This window comes from Sus scrofa, chromosome 8 (assembly GCF_054392235.1).
Source record: "Sus scrofa isolate SSC_HxYL_T2T_F1_AM1 chromosome 8, Sscrofa_HxYL_maternal_Yorkshire_Landrace_v2.0, whole genome shotgun sequence".
Lineage (NCBI taxonomy): Eukaryota > Metazoa > Chordata > Mammalia > Artiodactyla > Suidae > Sus > Sus scrofa.
Window position 1 is genome coordinate 128,246,233 of NC_139390.1, and position 15,731 is coordinate 128,261,963.

Sequence of the window (15,731 nt, forward strand, 5' to 3'; positions counted from 1 at the left end):
TATGTACTTATGAAACGAATTGAAATGTATAATCCTACTTGTGCTTTAAAAAAGAGTAATCCTATTTTAATTTTTGCATTCACCTTGAAGTCTTGCCTAAGATGTTTCTTTAGAACTTTCAGCTGTTTCGATCCCCAAACAGCATACATCTGAGAGTATTAAATTTTCCAAGCTGCCCTTAGCTGGAGCGGCACTGCTTGGCTGTTTAATGCAAACAGCAGGAGCTTAATCCCACTGAGGCTGTTTGTCTACAGTAACTCACTTTTCGTACCCATGTTTTGAAAGACTTGAGTTATCCCTCTGTCCTCCTCAGCCTTCAGAACCTCTCTCTGGTCTGTTCTTAGCCTTGGTTTTATCTAATCAGAGAATGACAGATGGACTAGCCCAGGCTGTGTAAGCCTGGCTTTTACGGAGACGAAAATCAGTGGGCTGTGAACTTGCAGCCTCCCGATTGCACAATCCCCCACGTGCCTTTCATGTGCCTGCGCTGGCAGAATGATTTCCAAGAGGAATATAGTTTTTACTGCCTGCCCAGCCCTCCCCTTTTCTCTCCCTTCCCATCTCAGATTACTCCTTCTTGCCAGAATGTTAAACTCCAAACTCTAACAAAGAGATCTCTGAACAAGATGGTCCCTGGATCTTAGGCATTTCTTTGAGGGGTGTTCCGGCTTCTTCTGGGGCAGCTCGGGCTCAAAGGCAGAGGCCCTTCCATCCTCTCTGGGAGAACAGGAGGGAGATCATGGGCCCACAGTGCTTGAGAGGACACCGCTCTGCTTTGGGAAGCGTTTCTTGAGTTCTCGCTGTATCGTGCTGCTTCCGCAGTTCAGCCAGCAAGCAGAAGACAGTCCTAAGTCAGGTCAGAGTGTGGCTGAATTATGTGTAACTTCTCACCCCAAGTCCCAGCAGCTTACTGGGTCATTTGGAACCACCAAGCCTCTATTCAGCTCTCTGGAAGGTGCAGCATCCTACACCAGATTGCTCTTCGTCTCGAGACCCCCATGATGCTCACGGCTGTTCTGCGTATTTAATTGTTTACAGGGAGCTTGTTACAGGACTAAGGCTGAAGGAAATTAATCTGGTCTCATTTCTTTTTCGTTGTTCCTAGGTATAGTTCTTTTTTTAACTCAATGAATTGTATGATAGTTGTCGTTGGCCAACCATCATCCCAACCCAGTTTTAGAGCATTTCCATCCCAAACCCCCAGCCCATCCCTGCGCCCCCTGAACCTGTCTTCTTTGGTAACCGTAAGTTTTGCAAAGTCTTCGTGGTCTCTTATTTCTGTCTTAGGACCCTCTTGGGTGCACATGACAGAAAGCCCCCTAAGTAGCTTGAGCTAAGACGGGAGGGGGGACCCAGGGGCCCAGTGTGGCCAGGGGTCGTGGGGGGTGAGGAGCAGAGCGTGCTCAGGAATAGAAGTCCACCTTGGTCTCTGTCTGCTTCTCCATCTGCAGGCTCTCTCCAGCACCCCAGTCTGTTCCAGCAGGAGGGAGACCGACGCTGACAAAAATCACCGTGTCCATACCTGATGTCTGGGGAAGAGAGACTCAGGCTCAGCCTTGTATTTGATAAACGGCTCTTCCTGAGTCTCAGCCCCCACCTTGATCCCCCTCAGTCTGGAAGGGATTGAGAGGGTCCTCCTTGGCATATGTGACTGCAAGGGCCCACCTTTGGGGGTGGGGGCCAATTTTCAAAAAGGGGATGTAAATTGAGAAATTGCCCCAATCAGTAGTACTTATAATTTATACCCCACGTTCTTCCAGAATGGCTGTGTTTTTTAAAAATAGATATAATGAAGCCAAAACACATCACAGAGGATAAAATATAAAAACGAGAAAGGATGTTCGGGAGGGTTAGGGAGATGGATGATGCATCAAGAAGCCCTGCTGGAGACAGACTTCCTATAATGGGAGATTACAGGATCAGGAGGTTTTTAAATTGCAGGGCTGGTTGCACCCAGAATCCAGGGCCAGACTGCTAAGAAATAATTTGAAGTTAAATGTGATCTCGGTAGTCAGACGAGAGTTTGTGTCTTCGAAGGGCTCAGGGACTCTTGTATACACTGTTCCTGGATGGAGCCTCCAGCCTGCGTCGGGAGAGGCAGGTGATTCATCGCAGGGCAGGTGCTGCTGCCCCTTAAATAGGCACACGCTCTTGGCTCAACACAGACCTGTCACTGCTTTCCAGTCCTGTGTGTATACACGTCAGTTAAGGGTACATGCGGCAAGAGGTGCAGGAGTTGAGAGGGGCCTCCGGTCACTGGTGAACGTGGCTGCCTTCTCATCTTCAGGGAGGTGGGGCTGGGAGCAGGATTTCCACCCCGACCACGGCGGGTCTGAGGGCAGGAGGAGGCTGAGAAAGGCCTGAGGACGGGGTGGGACCTACTGTGTAGGAAGTACCGACGACTCAGCACTTTTTAAATGGACTTTTATTGGCGTAGAGTTGATTGACAGTGTTGTGTTAGGTTTAGGTGTACAGCAGCGTGGATCAGTCATACATATAAACATACCTTTTTTTCCCCATATAAGTTATTACAAACTGAGTAGATTTTCCTGTGTTAGATGGTAGGTTCTCATTAATTCTGTTTTATGTAGTAGCGTGTATATTATTCCCACTCTCCCAATTCTTCCCTTCCCCTCAACAGGGTAACCATAAGATTGTCTTTTTTTTTTTTTTAAAGTAAGTTCATTTGTATCATTTTTCTAATTAGATTCCACAAATAAATGGTAGCATACGGTGTCTTTCTCTGTCTGACTTATTTCACACCGTGTGATGCTCTCTAGAGCCATTCATATTGCTACCAGGTCCTCACATAGTCACTTTGACCCCTACAGTTGTGGATGTTTTTGGTTTTGGCTTTTTTTTTTTTTTTTCCCCCCGGTCTTTTTAGGGCCACACCCACAGCATATGGAGGCTCCCAGGCTAGGGGTCTAATTGGAGCTGCAGCTGCCGGCCTATGCTATCGTCACAGCAGTGCCAGATCCGAGCTGCATCTGGGACCCTCAGCACACCTCATAGCAACGCCGGATCCTTAACCCACTGAGTGAGGCCAGGGATCGAACCTGCATCCTTGTGGATCCTAGTCAGTTTCGTTTCCACTGTGCCATGATGGGGACTCCTCCTACAGTTGTTGTGTGCATTTCCTTGGGGGCCCATAGTAGCTCCCTTAGACAGATGAGGACCGAGGGGCTCTAGGAAATCAGGAAACCCTCCGTTAGTTCTTTGTCTCCCCAGCAGAAACCACAGTCGCCATCACAGCCTTCAAAGCCCTACCAGCATGGCTCCTGTTAGCCACTGTCCTTTGCGCTCCGCCGTCCCTCCAGCGAGCGTGGACACCTTGGCCTTAGGGCCTTGGCCAGGCCCCCGGTGTGCCTGGAACCCAGCTCCCCAGCATCTGCCAGTCAGCTCCTCCTGTCCTTCATGTTTTCACTTAGGCGGCTTTCTTAGTGGAGACTTGCTTTGTCCCCTCCGTGTCCCAGCACCTCCTTTGGCCCTGGGCCACACTGATTTCCCTTCTGCTGTTCTCGTTGTTCCGTTTTCCCACAGTGCTTCTCATCGTCTACAATTGTATGTTACCTAACTCACTGATGCTGCTTTTTATCGTCTTTCCCTCCCCACACACCCCAGCTGGAACGGCAGCCCCAAGAGCAGGCACATTTGTCTGTTTTGCATCCTGATTTATCCAGGAACCCCGGAAGGCTCATAATAGATGCACAGGGAACACGAGGGGAATGAGTGAAGGGCCTTTGCTGAAATCACAGAACTGCATTCCGGCCTCGGGGCAGAGGCCGTCCGGGCGAAATGAAGTGAGAGAGGTTGACCTGGCTCAGTTGGGGAGTGTCCTGGGTGCCAGTGTGGGCTTTATCTGCCATGCCATCGCGTCGTGAGGACTCCAGACCGTCTGAATAAACAAACTGGGACGTGGGGACCCCGTGGCAAAATTGGGATGGCCTTTCTGTGTATTGAATTTTCCACCGGCCCGTGTTTAGTCCTCTGACACAGCGAGAATCACGCCCACAGGCGTTTTTATTCCTGTGTTCAGCCCCCGCGTTTTGAAGACAACACGGATTTTGTTCACGTAAGTGTGCAGCACACTTGTGTGGCCTCTTGGACCTCACCCACCCCTGCCTGACCTGGGGTGTGGATCACGCTCACGCGTCAGAAACCAGCCGATAAAAGGTACACACGGCGGTTGCAGGGAAGTACATCTTCCGTGATGGCCTGCCTTCTCTTTCCTCTTTTCTGTGCCAAATGTTTCAAGTGAATCTATCCTGTTTATTCAGGCAGAGCTTACACATTTTAATAACAACTTCATCAGGACAATGAAGGAAGAACAGTTCTTTCCATTGTTATTAAATGACAATACTATTTTCGAGGCACCCCTTGAGGTGAGATGGACCTGATGTTCATTCTCCTCTGTCGTGTTTACTTGGCTGCCTTGTTATCTTGAGTCTGTTCACAGGATGCTGGGCAGATGCCATTGATGTCCTTGTTATTTTTTCAGCAAAGAGGGTTGAAAATACGCATGTGAGAGTTGCCTGTGGACTGTAATATACATCTACACCTTACCCCTTCCTTTTATGAGTAAGAGTGGTAGGAGGTGGTGGACATGTGTATAGGTTTTCAATCATTAACGTTTTCATGTATATGCAAGCTGAAATTTGCTGCAGAGAGAAGTCTGGTAACGGCCAAAATACCTATGAAAGAAAACGGTCCTTCAGAAATGCTGCTAGATCTCAAGCTAGTTATGAAATTGACACTGAGAATTATTTCTGTCCGAGGGGATGGAAGATGGATTTTGAAGAGCCATAGTCTCCATGTAGAAGATGCCAGAAACACAGGCATTATCCTTAACACCTCCCTCTCCTTCACCCCTGCCTCCACCCCTTCACCATATCCAGGCATCACGGAAAATGTCAGTTTTACTTCTAAATACTCTCAAGTCCATCTGCTTCTAGGCGATGTTTCAGTTTGAGACACAGATCTTGTCCGCATGACCAAAGCTCCTTCCTCTGAGCTGCTGTGGATCTACTCTGACCTCTCTGGAGTCTTTTCTGCCACACAGATCGTTTTTCCAAAGCCCAAGAATGAAAAAGACCTGCCTTCTCACCCCGCCCCAGCCTACTACCTACAGACGCCCTTGAAGTGGCGTAGGGCCTCTCTTGGGGTGATGACTGAATTCCTTGATGAGGCTTACGAGGCTCTTGCAGGGCCGTTCCTGCTTGCACCTCTCACTGCAAACCTGCCCCATTGTCTGTGCACCAGCGATTCCTTTTACTTGCTGTGCTTCTCTCAGCGCAGGGAGAGCCTCCCTGGACTTTTCACTGAGCACAGAAACTGTATCTGTTTTCTTACCTCCGTTTATCCCAAGACAAAAACAGTGCCTGGCGCGAAGTAGGAACTCAAGAGTATTTATTGAAGGTGGTGGGTAGATGGATGAATGGCTTCTTGAAGCATCCGTTTTTGCACCAGTTAGAATGGAGCACTGGTCCATTTCTAATGTGTTGGAGACGCAGCTAGGACAAAAACAACAGAGGGAGGAAGAGATTTTCTACTCGTGGGTCTCCAAGGAAAGGGGGCAGATGTGTGTCTCCTGGCTTGGTCACATCCTAGGGCCATTTTCCTCTCTAGCTTTACCTCAGGCTCAGCTCTGATGGCTCTTGTCCTGCCATGCGTGGCAGGCTTCCATAATCTCACCACTCACTCCCTAAGGCCATTCTCTCTCTCAGTCAGGAAAACGTACCTTGACCTTGAATGCCTAGAAATGAAAGGAGCAAGGTTTAGTCTTAGGATATAAGTTTCAGTATGAATCTCCATATCTTATTTGGCTGGACAAACAATTTATACGCATTAGCCAAGTGCTATAATAGTTTTGACCTTGGACTGAGGCGTCAGGTTTCCTGAGCAGCCCAGACACCTACAGAATCTTGGGAGACTTAATTCTAAGTCTCAGTTTCCTTATCAATGGAATGGGGATAATACTGCTACTGCAAGGGATTGCTATGGGAGACTTAGACCAACAGTGTCCAATAATGATATAGTGCTGTCCACTTATATCATTTAAATGTTCCAGGACCTGTGTGTGTGTGTGTATTTATTTATATACATATATATTTTTTGTCTTTTTTTTTAGGGCCACACCCAAGGCATATGGAGGTTCCCAGGCTAGGGGTTGAATTTGAGCTGCAGCTGCCGGCCTACACCACAGCCACAGCAATGCCAGATCTGAGCTGTGTCTGATCTACACCGCAGCTCACAGCAGCGCTCGAGTCTTAACCCACTGAGTGAGGTCAGGGATCGTACCCCTGTCCTCATGGATACTAGTCAGATTTGTTTCCACTGAGCCACGACAGGAACTCCCCAGGACCTGTATATCTTAAAATATGCATAAAATGCCTAATGCCTTCAACACAGGGACATATAGCCATTATTTTGTAGCTTTAGATGGAGTATAATCTATAAAAAAAATTGAATCATTATATTGTACACTTGAAACTAATATTGTAAACCAACTATAATTCTATAAATATGTGAAGTAAGTGAATTAATTTTAATGTATTTAACCCAGTGTAGCCAAAATATTATTTCAACATGTGATCAAAAATAAAGCAACTAGGAATTCCCGTTGTGAATCAGCGGTAACAAACCCGACTAGTATCCATGAGGAATCGGGTTCAATCCCTGGCCTTGGTAAGTGGGTTAGGATCCAGCGTTGCCATGAGCTGTGGTGTAGGTCACAGACACAGCTTGAATCCTGCATTGCAGTGGCTGTGCTTGTAAACTGGCAGCTGCAGCTCCCATTGGACCCCTAGCCTGGGAACCTCCTTGGGCCGCAGGTGCGGCCCTAAAAAGCCAAAAATAAAAAACAAAACAACTGTGAAACAGATATTACTCAGCCATAAAAAAAGAATGAAGTAATGCTATTTGCAGCAACATGAATGGACCTAGAGATTATCATCTGAGTGAAATAAGTCAGAGAAAGATAAATATACGATATCACTCATATGTAGAATCTAAAAAAAATGACAAGTGAACTTGTTTATGAAACAGAAATAGACTCTCAGACATAGAAAACAAACTTAGGGTTACCCAAGGGGAAAGGGGGGGTGAGAGGGATAAATTAGGACTTTGGGATTAACAGATGCATATCACTGTATACAAAATAGATAAGCCACAGGCACCTACTGTATAGCAAAGGGCACTATACCCAGTATCTTGCAATAACCTATAATGGAAAAGAATATGTATTCGTGTGTGTGTGTGTATAACTAAATCACTTTGCTACACAACATTGTCAATTATACTTCAATTAAAAATAAGCACCTGTTAAAAAATCAACAACTCTGAAGGAGATCTTTTACTTTCTTTATATTAAGTCTTTAAAATCCACTGTGTATTTTACACCTACTAGCACGTCTCCATTGGAACTAACCACGTTTCAAGTGCCTAATAGTTCGGGGCTACTATATTAGGCAGTGCCGTTTTAGCTCATTCACACAAAACACAGTACCTAGCACGGTACTTGGTTCATAGATAGCATTCGATAAATGTTGGCAAAATTACCATTCATTTTAAAACATCAAAAAGCGGGTGGACAAACATTTGTCTGCCTGTTGGCATATATCGCCACATGGGAAGATGCCTCAGATCTGGTTTCATTTCTGTTTCAAAGGAGTAGGGAACTGACTTGAATGGGCTTGGTGGTTCCCTGTAAGGTGGCCTCTGGGTTTCAAAATAAGTTTAGTTGAGGAGGTTTATAATGGCCTCCTCTTAGGGAGGTGGGAGAGGGGAAACTCAGCGTGCTTCAAGTGCTGCGTGCCTGTCTCTGTTTCTTGGCTTTTCTCTGTTTAATTATCTGGAGCTGGAACAACTTGATTTTAAAACAAAACATATGGGCTGCGAGTAATGGGGAGGACGTTTGCTGGTGATGGAGTGCCAAAGGCATGTGCAAGCGGGGGGCCCCCGGCCCCGCACCCCTAGCTTGGTGATCGATTGCTTTCCTTGACTTGGCATTCAGCATGCTTCCTCCAAACTCCCAAACTTTTGTTTGGAAAGTCACAGTTAAGGCAGAAAATATTGGAGCAAGATTATAAAGGGAATCTGGAGTTGTCTTCGGGTCCTGATTTTTTTTTTTCCTCTCTCTCTCTCCTTGGTCTCCAGTCAGTTTATATGACTCAGGAAAGAAAACGCTTTTTCAAAGTGCCAGGAAGAGTGAGGAGAACTTTCTCCCTAGAAAGCTGACCCACCACTGAATTTCTCTGTTTTCTACTTTAATCCATTGCTGACCCACCCCAGCACGGAACATGTCTGCCTTACTGCCAGTTCTTAATATGCAGGCAAGGTTTTCATGGCTTTTTTACCTCCTCATCTTGCCTTTGCTTCCCGGGGCGGGAGTGTAGGATGTCTTTGTCAGATGCCATATCATCGCAACCTGGGTGCCTCAACTTTTCTGTCCCACGGCAGAAAGAGGGCTTCATCAGACTGGTAAGAACCGTACGCTGTTCCCTTCATGGCACAGGGATTAACAAACCCAGCTAGTATCCATGAGGACGCAGGTTTGATCCCTGGCCTCGCTCGGTGGGTTAAAGATCTGGCCCTGCCCGGAGCTGTGGTGTGGGTCGCAGACACGGCTCAGATCCGGCGTTGCTGTGGCTCTGGCGAAGGCCGGCAGCTGTAGCTCTGACTCAGCCCCTGGCCTGGGAGCCTCCATATGCTGCGGGTGTGGCCCTCAAAAGAAAAAAAAAACATGCATGTTGATGTTAGATGCATCTTGCCTCACTTCTCTGCCTCTCCATTTGGACACGGTGTGCCTCTGAGCAAGTCAAACTCTCTCAGCCTCATTTTTGCTCATTCTTAAACTGGAGTTAATAATAGTGTCTCTTTCAGAGTGAAATTTTCAGAACGCTTAAGAGAGACACTGCATACAAAGCACTGAGCCTGGTGCCTGGCCGGCAGTGAAGAGCCATAAATGTTAATGACGAGGCAGTCACCTGTGCCCCCTCTTCAGCAGCAAGAGGGACGGGGACCACAATGTGTCACCACATCTTACGCTTTGCTTGGGGTGACCCCGTGATTAAATACTGCTTTGGGGACATGACCAGACACATGTCCACAAAGAGCTTTAGCCTCAGAAAACCATGCATTTCACGGGGCCGAGTTTGATGTCCGTGTGGATGACGTCAGGCATTCTGTGAGTTCTAGGTCTGATGGGCTCCTGTGTGTGTGTGTGTCCCCTGTCACCCTACCGTGCCTGGGACCTATGTGTATGAGGGTGACAGGCCGGATAGCCTTATTTTTGGATTACACAGTCCCCCAAACCTTTTGACTCCTTTGGGGGACTGGTGCATTTGTGCATTGGTTTTGCATCAGAATTGGAGAGCGAGATAGCATTCTGGCCAGGGCAGTGGAGGGACTGACCGTGGTGGGTTTGCGTTGGGATGTTGAAAACAAATTTCTCGAAGCACTTTCCAGACCTCCGAGCAAGGGTAAGAAGAAAGGAGTTCTCGGTTTTCATTACATCAAGGACGCACGGAACCTTTTCCGTGTAGGGGCTCAGAATGCATTGCGTGCAGTCTCTCCCCAGCATCAGAAAATCATCGGAGGATTTGGGAAGTTGTGCTCTCAAAAAACACCACCAGCTTCTCAGGGCCATCAGCCCTTTGTGTGTTTTTCAGTTCCTTCGTTCCCCTCTGCTCCTGCTGTTTCCCAGCCCATTTCAGATTTATTAGCAGTTGCCTACAAGCGTCCGTAACTCCCTGCCGAGGATGGCAGAGACCTCGCCAGGTGGACCCTTCTCAGATGTCCCTGAAACTGGAGAGAATAACCACCCTCACCCTTGTTTGCTCGGTGCCCCGCTTCTCAGCAGCCAGCTTCCCTGACATTTAACTTAATCAAGATGTTAGTCAAATAAACAGCGTGCGCCGCTGCCCCCGGAGGGAACGTGCTGCCACCCGCCCGGGCTCTCTTCACTTTGGCGTTTGGAGGGGAAACTCAGGGTTGCTCTTAACTAAGGTGTGTCTTTCCTCACGGCCAGTTACACCCAGTCCTGATCCCTGAACTCTTAATGAGTGGACAGCCCTGTGCAATGGGTCACAAGACCCGGGATACTCTGGTTATACAACACGCTTTTGTAGGTACAATCCAGGAAAAAAAGCAATTGAACGATGAGATGCCATCACTTTTAAGACCCATCCCAATTTCAGAAATGTTAAAATATGGTGGGAAATGTGTATCCTAACACACATGGAATACAGTGAGATCTCATCAAAGTGGACCGTCCACCTGGTTACCGACTGCTCCCCCCCACCCCCACTCAATGCAGCTGACGGATGACTGAGGGGGTCTGTGTGTGCTTCCACCCCATCGCGGGTGTCAGCTGTGTGCTCTCTGAGGGATGCATGAAGTGACGGTGCTGAGTTGAGACCAGGCCAAGTTGTGGAGCCCTCCCAACTATAATCTTAAGACATGGAAGTTTCTGGCAAACAGAAGAATTTAGACATTTTCATCTTAGGATGACCTTGAACTTGATAAGATTCATGTTCCCTTTTGAAGGTGTGATAAAGAGCTTGCTGAGGCTTCAGGGGCTTCTGCACGCCCTCCCTGCCCCAGCCCATTCCTGATGGCATGATGGTGAGGGGACTGTCACCAGCTCTTCTAAATTGATGCCCCGAGTTATCCATTTTCTAATGAACGCCATGCTCAGATTTATGGGGACACTTACTGTTTCCTCTCCTATCCGAAAAGACAGCATTAAACATTATTGATGACTTTAATTTCACTCGAGATTCTCCGTAATTATTATGCTTCATAAGCTGGATGACTTCTAAGCAGGTGTCCCCAACGCTTCTTAATGCTGCAATGACTTTCATCAAGGGGCGATGGTATTTCTTTGCCTGTTAAGGACCGCGAGTCAGATTTGAGAGAAAACTGTTTCTCATCAGGTAAAGCAATGAGGGCATTGATGGAGAGTTTTGTTTTTTTTTTTTTTGGACCAGCGAAAACATGGCATTTACCCTCATACTTACACTGCTTTCTCCCTTTCTTGCAGTTTTTGGGAATAGCATTTCTTGGAATCGGACTGTGGGCGTGGAATGAAAAAGTAAGTTCAACATCATTAAAATGCACACATTTCAGTTGGTTGCCCACATTATCCACTGTCTCTTTTTCCCATTGACAACTGCCGAGTGTATGAAAGCATGGCGCTTGAATGAAAACATATTCTTGGAAGAGCGTGTCACCGTTGAAGGATTCTTGAGGAATGGAGCCTAAATTGGCCACTGCACCAAAATAATTACGGAAAGAACAAAACGTGTGTATAACGAGAGACTGTGGGTTGGAATTTTATCAGTTGGCTGGAAAGACATGTTCCCATAGACATTTCCTCACTCGGGCACAAGAATTTTAGTAATTTATAAATAACACTAAAGTACCTGTAGCCTTTTTTCTCTTTTACTTTTTAAAAATAGTCCTTTAGACGATTACTCAGGCCATTAGAAATGCTATTTTCATGTGAGCATTGTGTGCTAAATGGTTAGCATGTGGTATGTATGAAAGAAGCTAGTTATGATTCATGTTCAAACATTAGATAAACTCCTCATGAATGCCCAAGAAGGTGCACACTGGTCTGCCAGTCGAAAGTGTGAAGGAATAATCAGAATTTGTTATTAAATACATCATTGGGAGTTCCCTTCGTGGTGCAGTGGAAACGAATCTGACTGGGAACCATGAGGTTGCAGGTTCGATCCCTGGCCTCACTCAGTGGGTTAAGGATCCAGTGTTGCCGTGAGCTGTGGTGTAGGTTGCAGATGCGTCTCGGATCTGGTGTTGCTGTGGCGTAGGCCGGCAGGTGCAGCTTCAATTAGACCCCTAGCCTGGGAACCTCCATATGCCGCGGGTGCAGCCCTAAAAAGACAAAAACAAAAAGCAAATAGATCATTGTACAAGGAAAAATCTGGAATTATGGAGAAGGCTACAGTGAAGAGGGAGTGTTCCGGGTAGTTTATTCTGTGAGTAACATACTGAGGACAGCATCACCCTGTGTCTTTGCCTCCATGCTTTTTGTTGTTGTTGTTTTTTGGTGGTTTTAGGGCTGCACCCGAGGCACATGGAAGTTCCTAGGCTAGGGGTCAAATCGGAGCCATAGCTGCTGGCCCACCCCACAGCCAGAACAACACGGGATCCAAGTTGTGTCTTTGATCTACACCACAGCTCATGGCAATACTGGATCCTTAACCCACTGAGCAAGGCCAGGTATCGAACCTGCATCCTCATGGATACTAGTCAGATTTGTTTCTGCTGAGCTATGACAGGAACTCCCCCCGCCATGCTTTCAATTTTTTCTCTGCAACTTCTACTGAGGCCAAGCACTGGAATTCAGAAATAAACATGAACTCCCTTTCTCTTCTTTGGAAGTGAAATTATTGGCAGCATTTCATCTGTTCTGGCATTTGGCTACCCACTAAAGCTTTATTACCTCCCACCTGTGACAGCGAGGGGATGGATGGATTGCTTAAAAGTTGTCATCTAAGCTTAGCTGAAGTTCTCCCAGAAGACTGTTCTCTTCTCAGTGTTGATATTTTACCCTCTGAGCTTGACCAGGGCCTGAACTGTTAGGTGCATTAGGAAAGGAGAGAGAAACTAAGAAAGTCCAGCAAGCAAAAGCCCCTCAGACGCAGGAACAAATTGCCACAGATAAAACAATGTTTAGCTAGACTGCCTCAAATAAAACTTAAAGTAAATCCAGAGTTTTGAAATCGAACCCCCCTCTGTTTCTTCACAGAATGCTTCTACAGAATGTGAAATGTTTTGCAGAAAATAAACCATCTTCCAGCAACCTTATGAGGACGGGCAGTGATTATACATAAAGGGGGACAACGAAGTTCCCCAAACAGAGACAATTTTATCTCTGGGCATTTTTCTGTTGAATCTGCTGGTCTTCTTTGGGGTGATGCTTAGCTTCTGCCTCAGTCCCCTTGTAAGCCTGGAGATTTGTATTGGTGAAATCTCAGAAATTCCGCTTTCCGAAGCCTTCTGTTTGGCTCAGTGCCAGATTATACAGCTTTTTATAACCCTCTTTTAATCAGTCCGTTTCTCTCTGCTTTGAAAGCAGATGCTGGAAGGCATTATATGAACTAATTGTCTGTTCTAGCAATAAATAGACAATTCATTGTTTGGAAGGTTTTTTTTTTTTTTTTCCCCTCTGCAAAGTATAATTATCCTTTTGTTTCATCAGTTGCCCCAGATGTCTCTTCTCTGATAAAAATCACCAAATTCTAAACCCAGCAGTGTCATCCAAGTATCAGAGCGAGGGGTTGATGCGGTCTTTAGGGACAGATTAAAAGGAAAAAAAAAAAAAAAAAAAAGAGGGACTTCCCTCCTTTGTCAGGGCCAGGATCAGCAAATGGAAAGTTTTCTCCGGAGAGCTGAAGTCACTTGGCTAAGGTTACCCAGCTACTGTGCAGCACAGCTCTGCGAGCTGGGACCCAGCAGAGGAAGTAGGGGTAAAGGATACACAGCCACCCAGTGTGGTGCACCCAGCTGTGTGTCTGGGCCCTGGGCCTGGGGATGAGGAGGTAGCAGTGGATGCTGCAGAGACCCTGCCCCCCGGGCCTGCGTTCTCATGAGGACTTTGGCAGTAAGCAATGCACTAGCCAGGACTACATATGCAAGTGTGGGTGGGTGCTGCTGGGAGAGTGTAGGGTAAGGGCTAGGAAGGGGGGGAAAGGTTTCTTTTATTTTTCATTTTTGCGTGTGTGTCTTTTTGCCATTTCTAGGGCCGCTCCTGCGGCATAAGGAGGTTCCCAGGCGAGGGGTCTCATCGGAGCTGTAGCTGCCAGTCTATGCCACAGCAATGCGGGATCCGAGCTGCGTCTGTAACCTATACCCCAGCTCACGGCAACGCCGGATCCTTAACCCACTGAGCGAGGCCAGGGATCGAACCCTCAACCTCATTGTTCCTAGTTGGATTCGTGAACCACTGCGCCAGGACGGGAACCCCCTAGGAAAGGTCTCTTGTAGATTGAGTAGTTGAGGACAGCCTCCCTGAGGAGGGGCCCTGGGCCAGAGACCTGGATAAAGTGGGAGGGTTCTGCAGAGCAGCCGGGGAGTGGCGTTCCAGGCAGAGGGAACAGTGAGCACGATGGCCCTCAGTCCGGGACCAAGCAATTGCGAGGAACAGGAAGAAAGCCTGTAGGACTGGAGGGATGGATACCAGAGCAGGAAGTAGGGACTGTGGCAAGAGAGGCAGGCAGGGTCCTGCAGAAGTTGGGTAGGAGGAGGTCACCAGGGCATTTTGAACGGGAGCCTCCTGATCTGGCATTTTTTTAAAAAAAATCACTCTGGTTGCTGTGTGGGGAAAAAAAAAAAACAAACAACAAAAAAACCCTCACAGCTCTGGGGCTGAAAAGATCTGAGTTCAAACACTGACTCCTCCATTTATGATCAGTGTGACTTTGTGCAGCCCCGTTACCTTCTCTGAGATACCCTTTCTTCGTTGATGCATTGGGCACACAAATGCCATCTCATGGGCTTGCTGCGTGGATGAAATGAGAGGGCTTCCAGCGCAGGGCCTGGTGTAAGGTACATGCTGCACTACTGTAGTCTGGGGATGAGAGCGGAATGGTGGCTTCGAAAGCTGCCTCAAATTTCAGGAGAGTTCCAGGCTCTGATCCATGGACCCAAGAATTGGCTTCATTATTTGTTGTTTGTTTGTTTGTTGGGTTTTTTGTTTTGTTTTGTTTTGTTTGTTTGTTTTTGCTTTTTAGGATTGCACCTGCGGCATGTGAAAATTCCCAGGACAAGGATTGAGTCGGAGCTATAGCTGCTAGCCTGCGCCACAGCCACAGCAACTCGGGATCCGAGCTGAGTCTGTGACCTACACCACAGCTCATGGCGGACACCGGATCCTTAGTCTACTGAGTAAGGCCGGGGATCAAACCTGCATCCTCACGGATACCAGTTGGATTTGTTTCTGCTGCACCACAACGGGAACTCTAGGCGTCTCTTAAGGAGGCTGTGATGTGTTGTTGATTGACCTGGTAACTGCATAGGCTGCTCTGTTGAAGCCCTCTGGGTTAACTTCTCGTCTGGACCAGGCTGACGTTCTGAGGTGAACCATAGCCAGACAAGGGTGATGGGTCACACGCACCTGCTGGGGCCTTACCATCAGCCCACCACGGATCAGTAAATCCCCCCAACAGAGATGTGACATTTCCTTGAAAAGAAGCCTGGAGGGTAAATCCCCAAACTGGGTCACAGCTGAAAGGATCTGATTTCCTTAATAGATGGGGACTTTACACGTTTTTATGTGTGAGCCCAGAAACACTGGAGGCAGAAATTATTACCCTCATACTTATTTCACGCAGGTTGAGCTTTAAACCTAGACTGATTTGACAGTTGAATATTTGACATAATAATTAAATAACTTATTTTCTCTAAATTCCAAACCAACTGTCAAGATACAAATGATGAGTGTCTCCGGGGGAAACTGGTTTGTGTGCGGGTTTCCAGAAATCATAGGATCTGCTGTTTCAAAAGGAACATTGACAGTCAGCATGAATCCCCTCTCCTGCAGGCTGGGCAATGTCTAGCCATAATCAACTCATTCATTCAAAGAACTTGTATTGGGCACATAACGTGGGACTCTGGGCATGTAATTCTTCAGGGAATTTATATTCCAGGAAAGGTGTGCCTATATACATAAAATATACATGTATATACACATAATACATTGTAAT

At 47.1% G+C, this 15,731-nt stretch overlaps 1 protein-coding gene and 1 long non-coding RNA gene across 9 annotated transcripts in view; one reads left to right on the forward strand and one right to left on the reverse strand.

Moving 5' to 3' along the window:
• The window catches only part of TSPAN5 (tetraspanin 5), a 253,303-nt gene that overhangs the window by 210,607 nt on the left and 26,965 nt on the right, over positions 1 to 15,731 (forward strand). For 7 of the 8 annotated variants that reach the window (XM_084973372.1, XM_084973374.1, XM_003357070.5 and 4 more), the window contains one exon: positions 11,045 to 11,095. Coding sequence is in view for 4 of the 8 variants with exons in the window: in XM_003357070.5 (XP_003357118.1) it covers positions 11,045 to 11,095 (51 nt within the window). In the remaining 4 variants the exon portion in view is untranslated. Of the gene's footprint in view, positions 1 to 8,287; positions 8,482 to 11,044; positions 11,096 to 15,731 lie in introns of those variants that run through there. The other variant, XM_013989393.3, reaches the window with a different exon arrangement.
• LOC146401038 (uncharacterized) lies at positions 6,520 to 13,359 on the reverse strand. The gene is made up of 3 exons (XR_014813340.1): positions 12,218 to 13,359; positions 8,624 to 11,741; positions 6,520 to 6,751 (listed from the first exon to the last, which is right to left on the reverse strand). It is a non-coding gene; the product is annotated as an uncharacterized LOC146401038 (long non-coding RNA).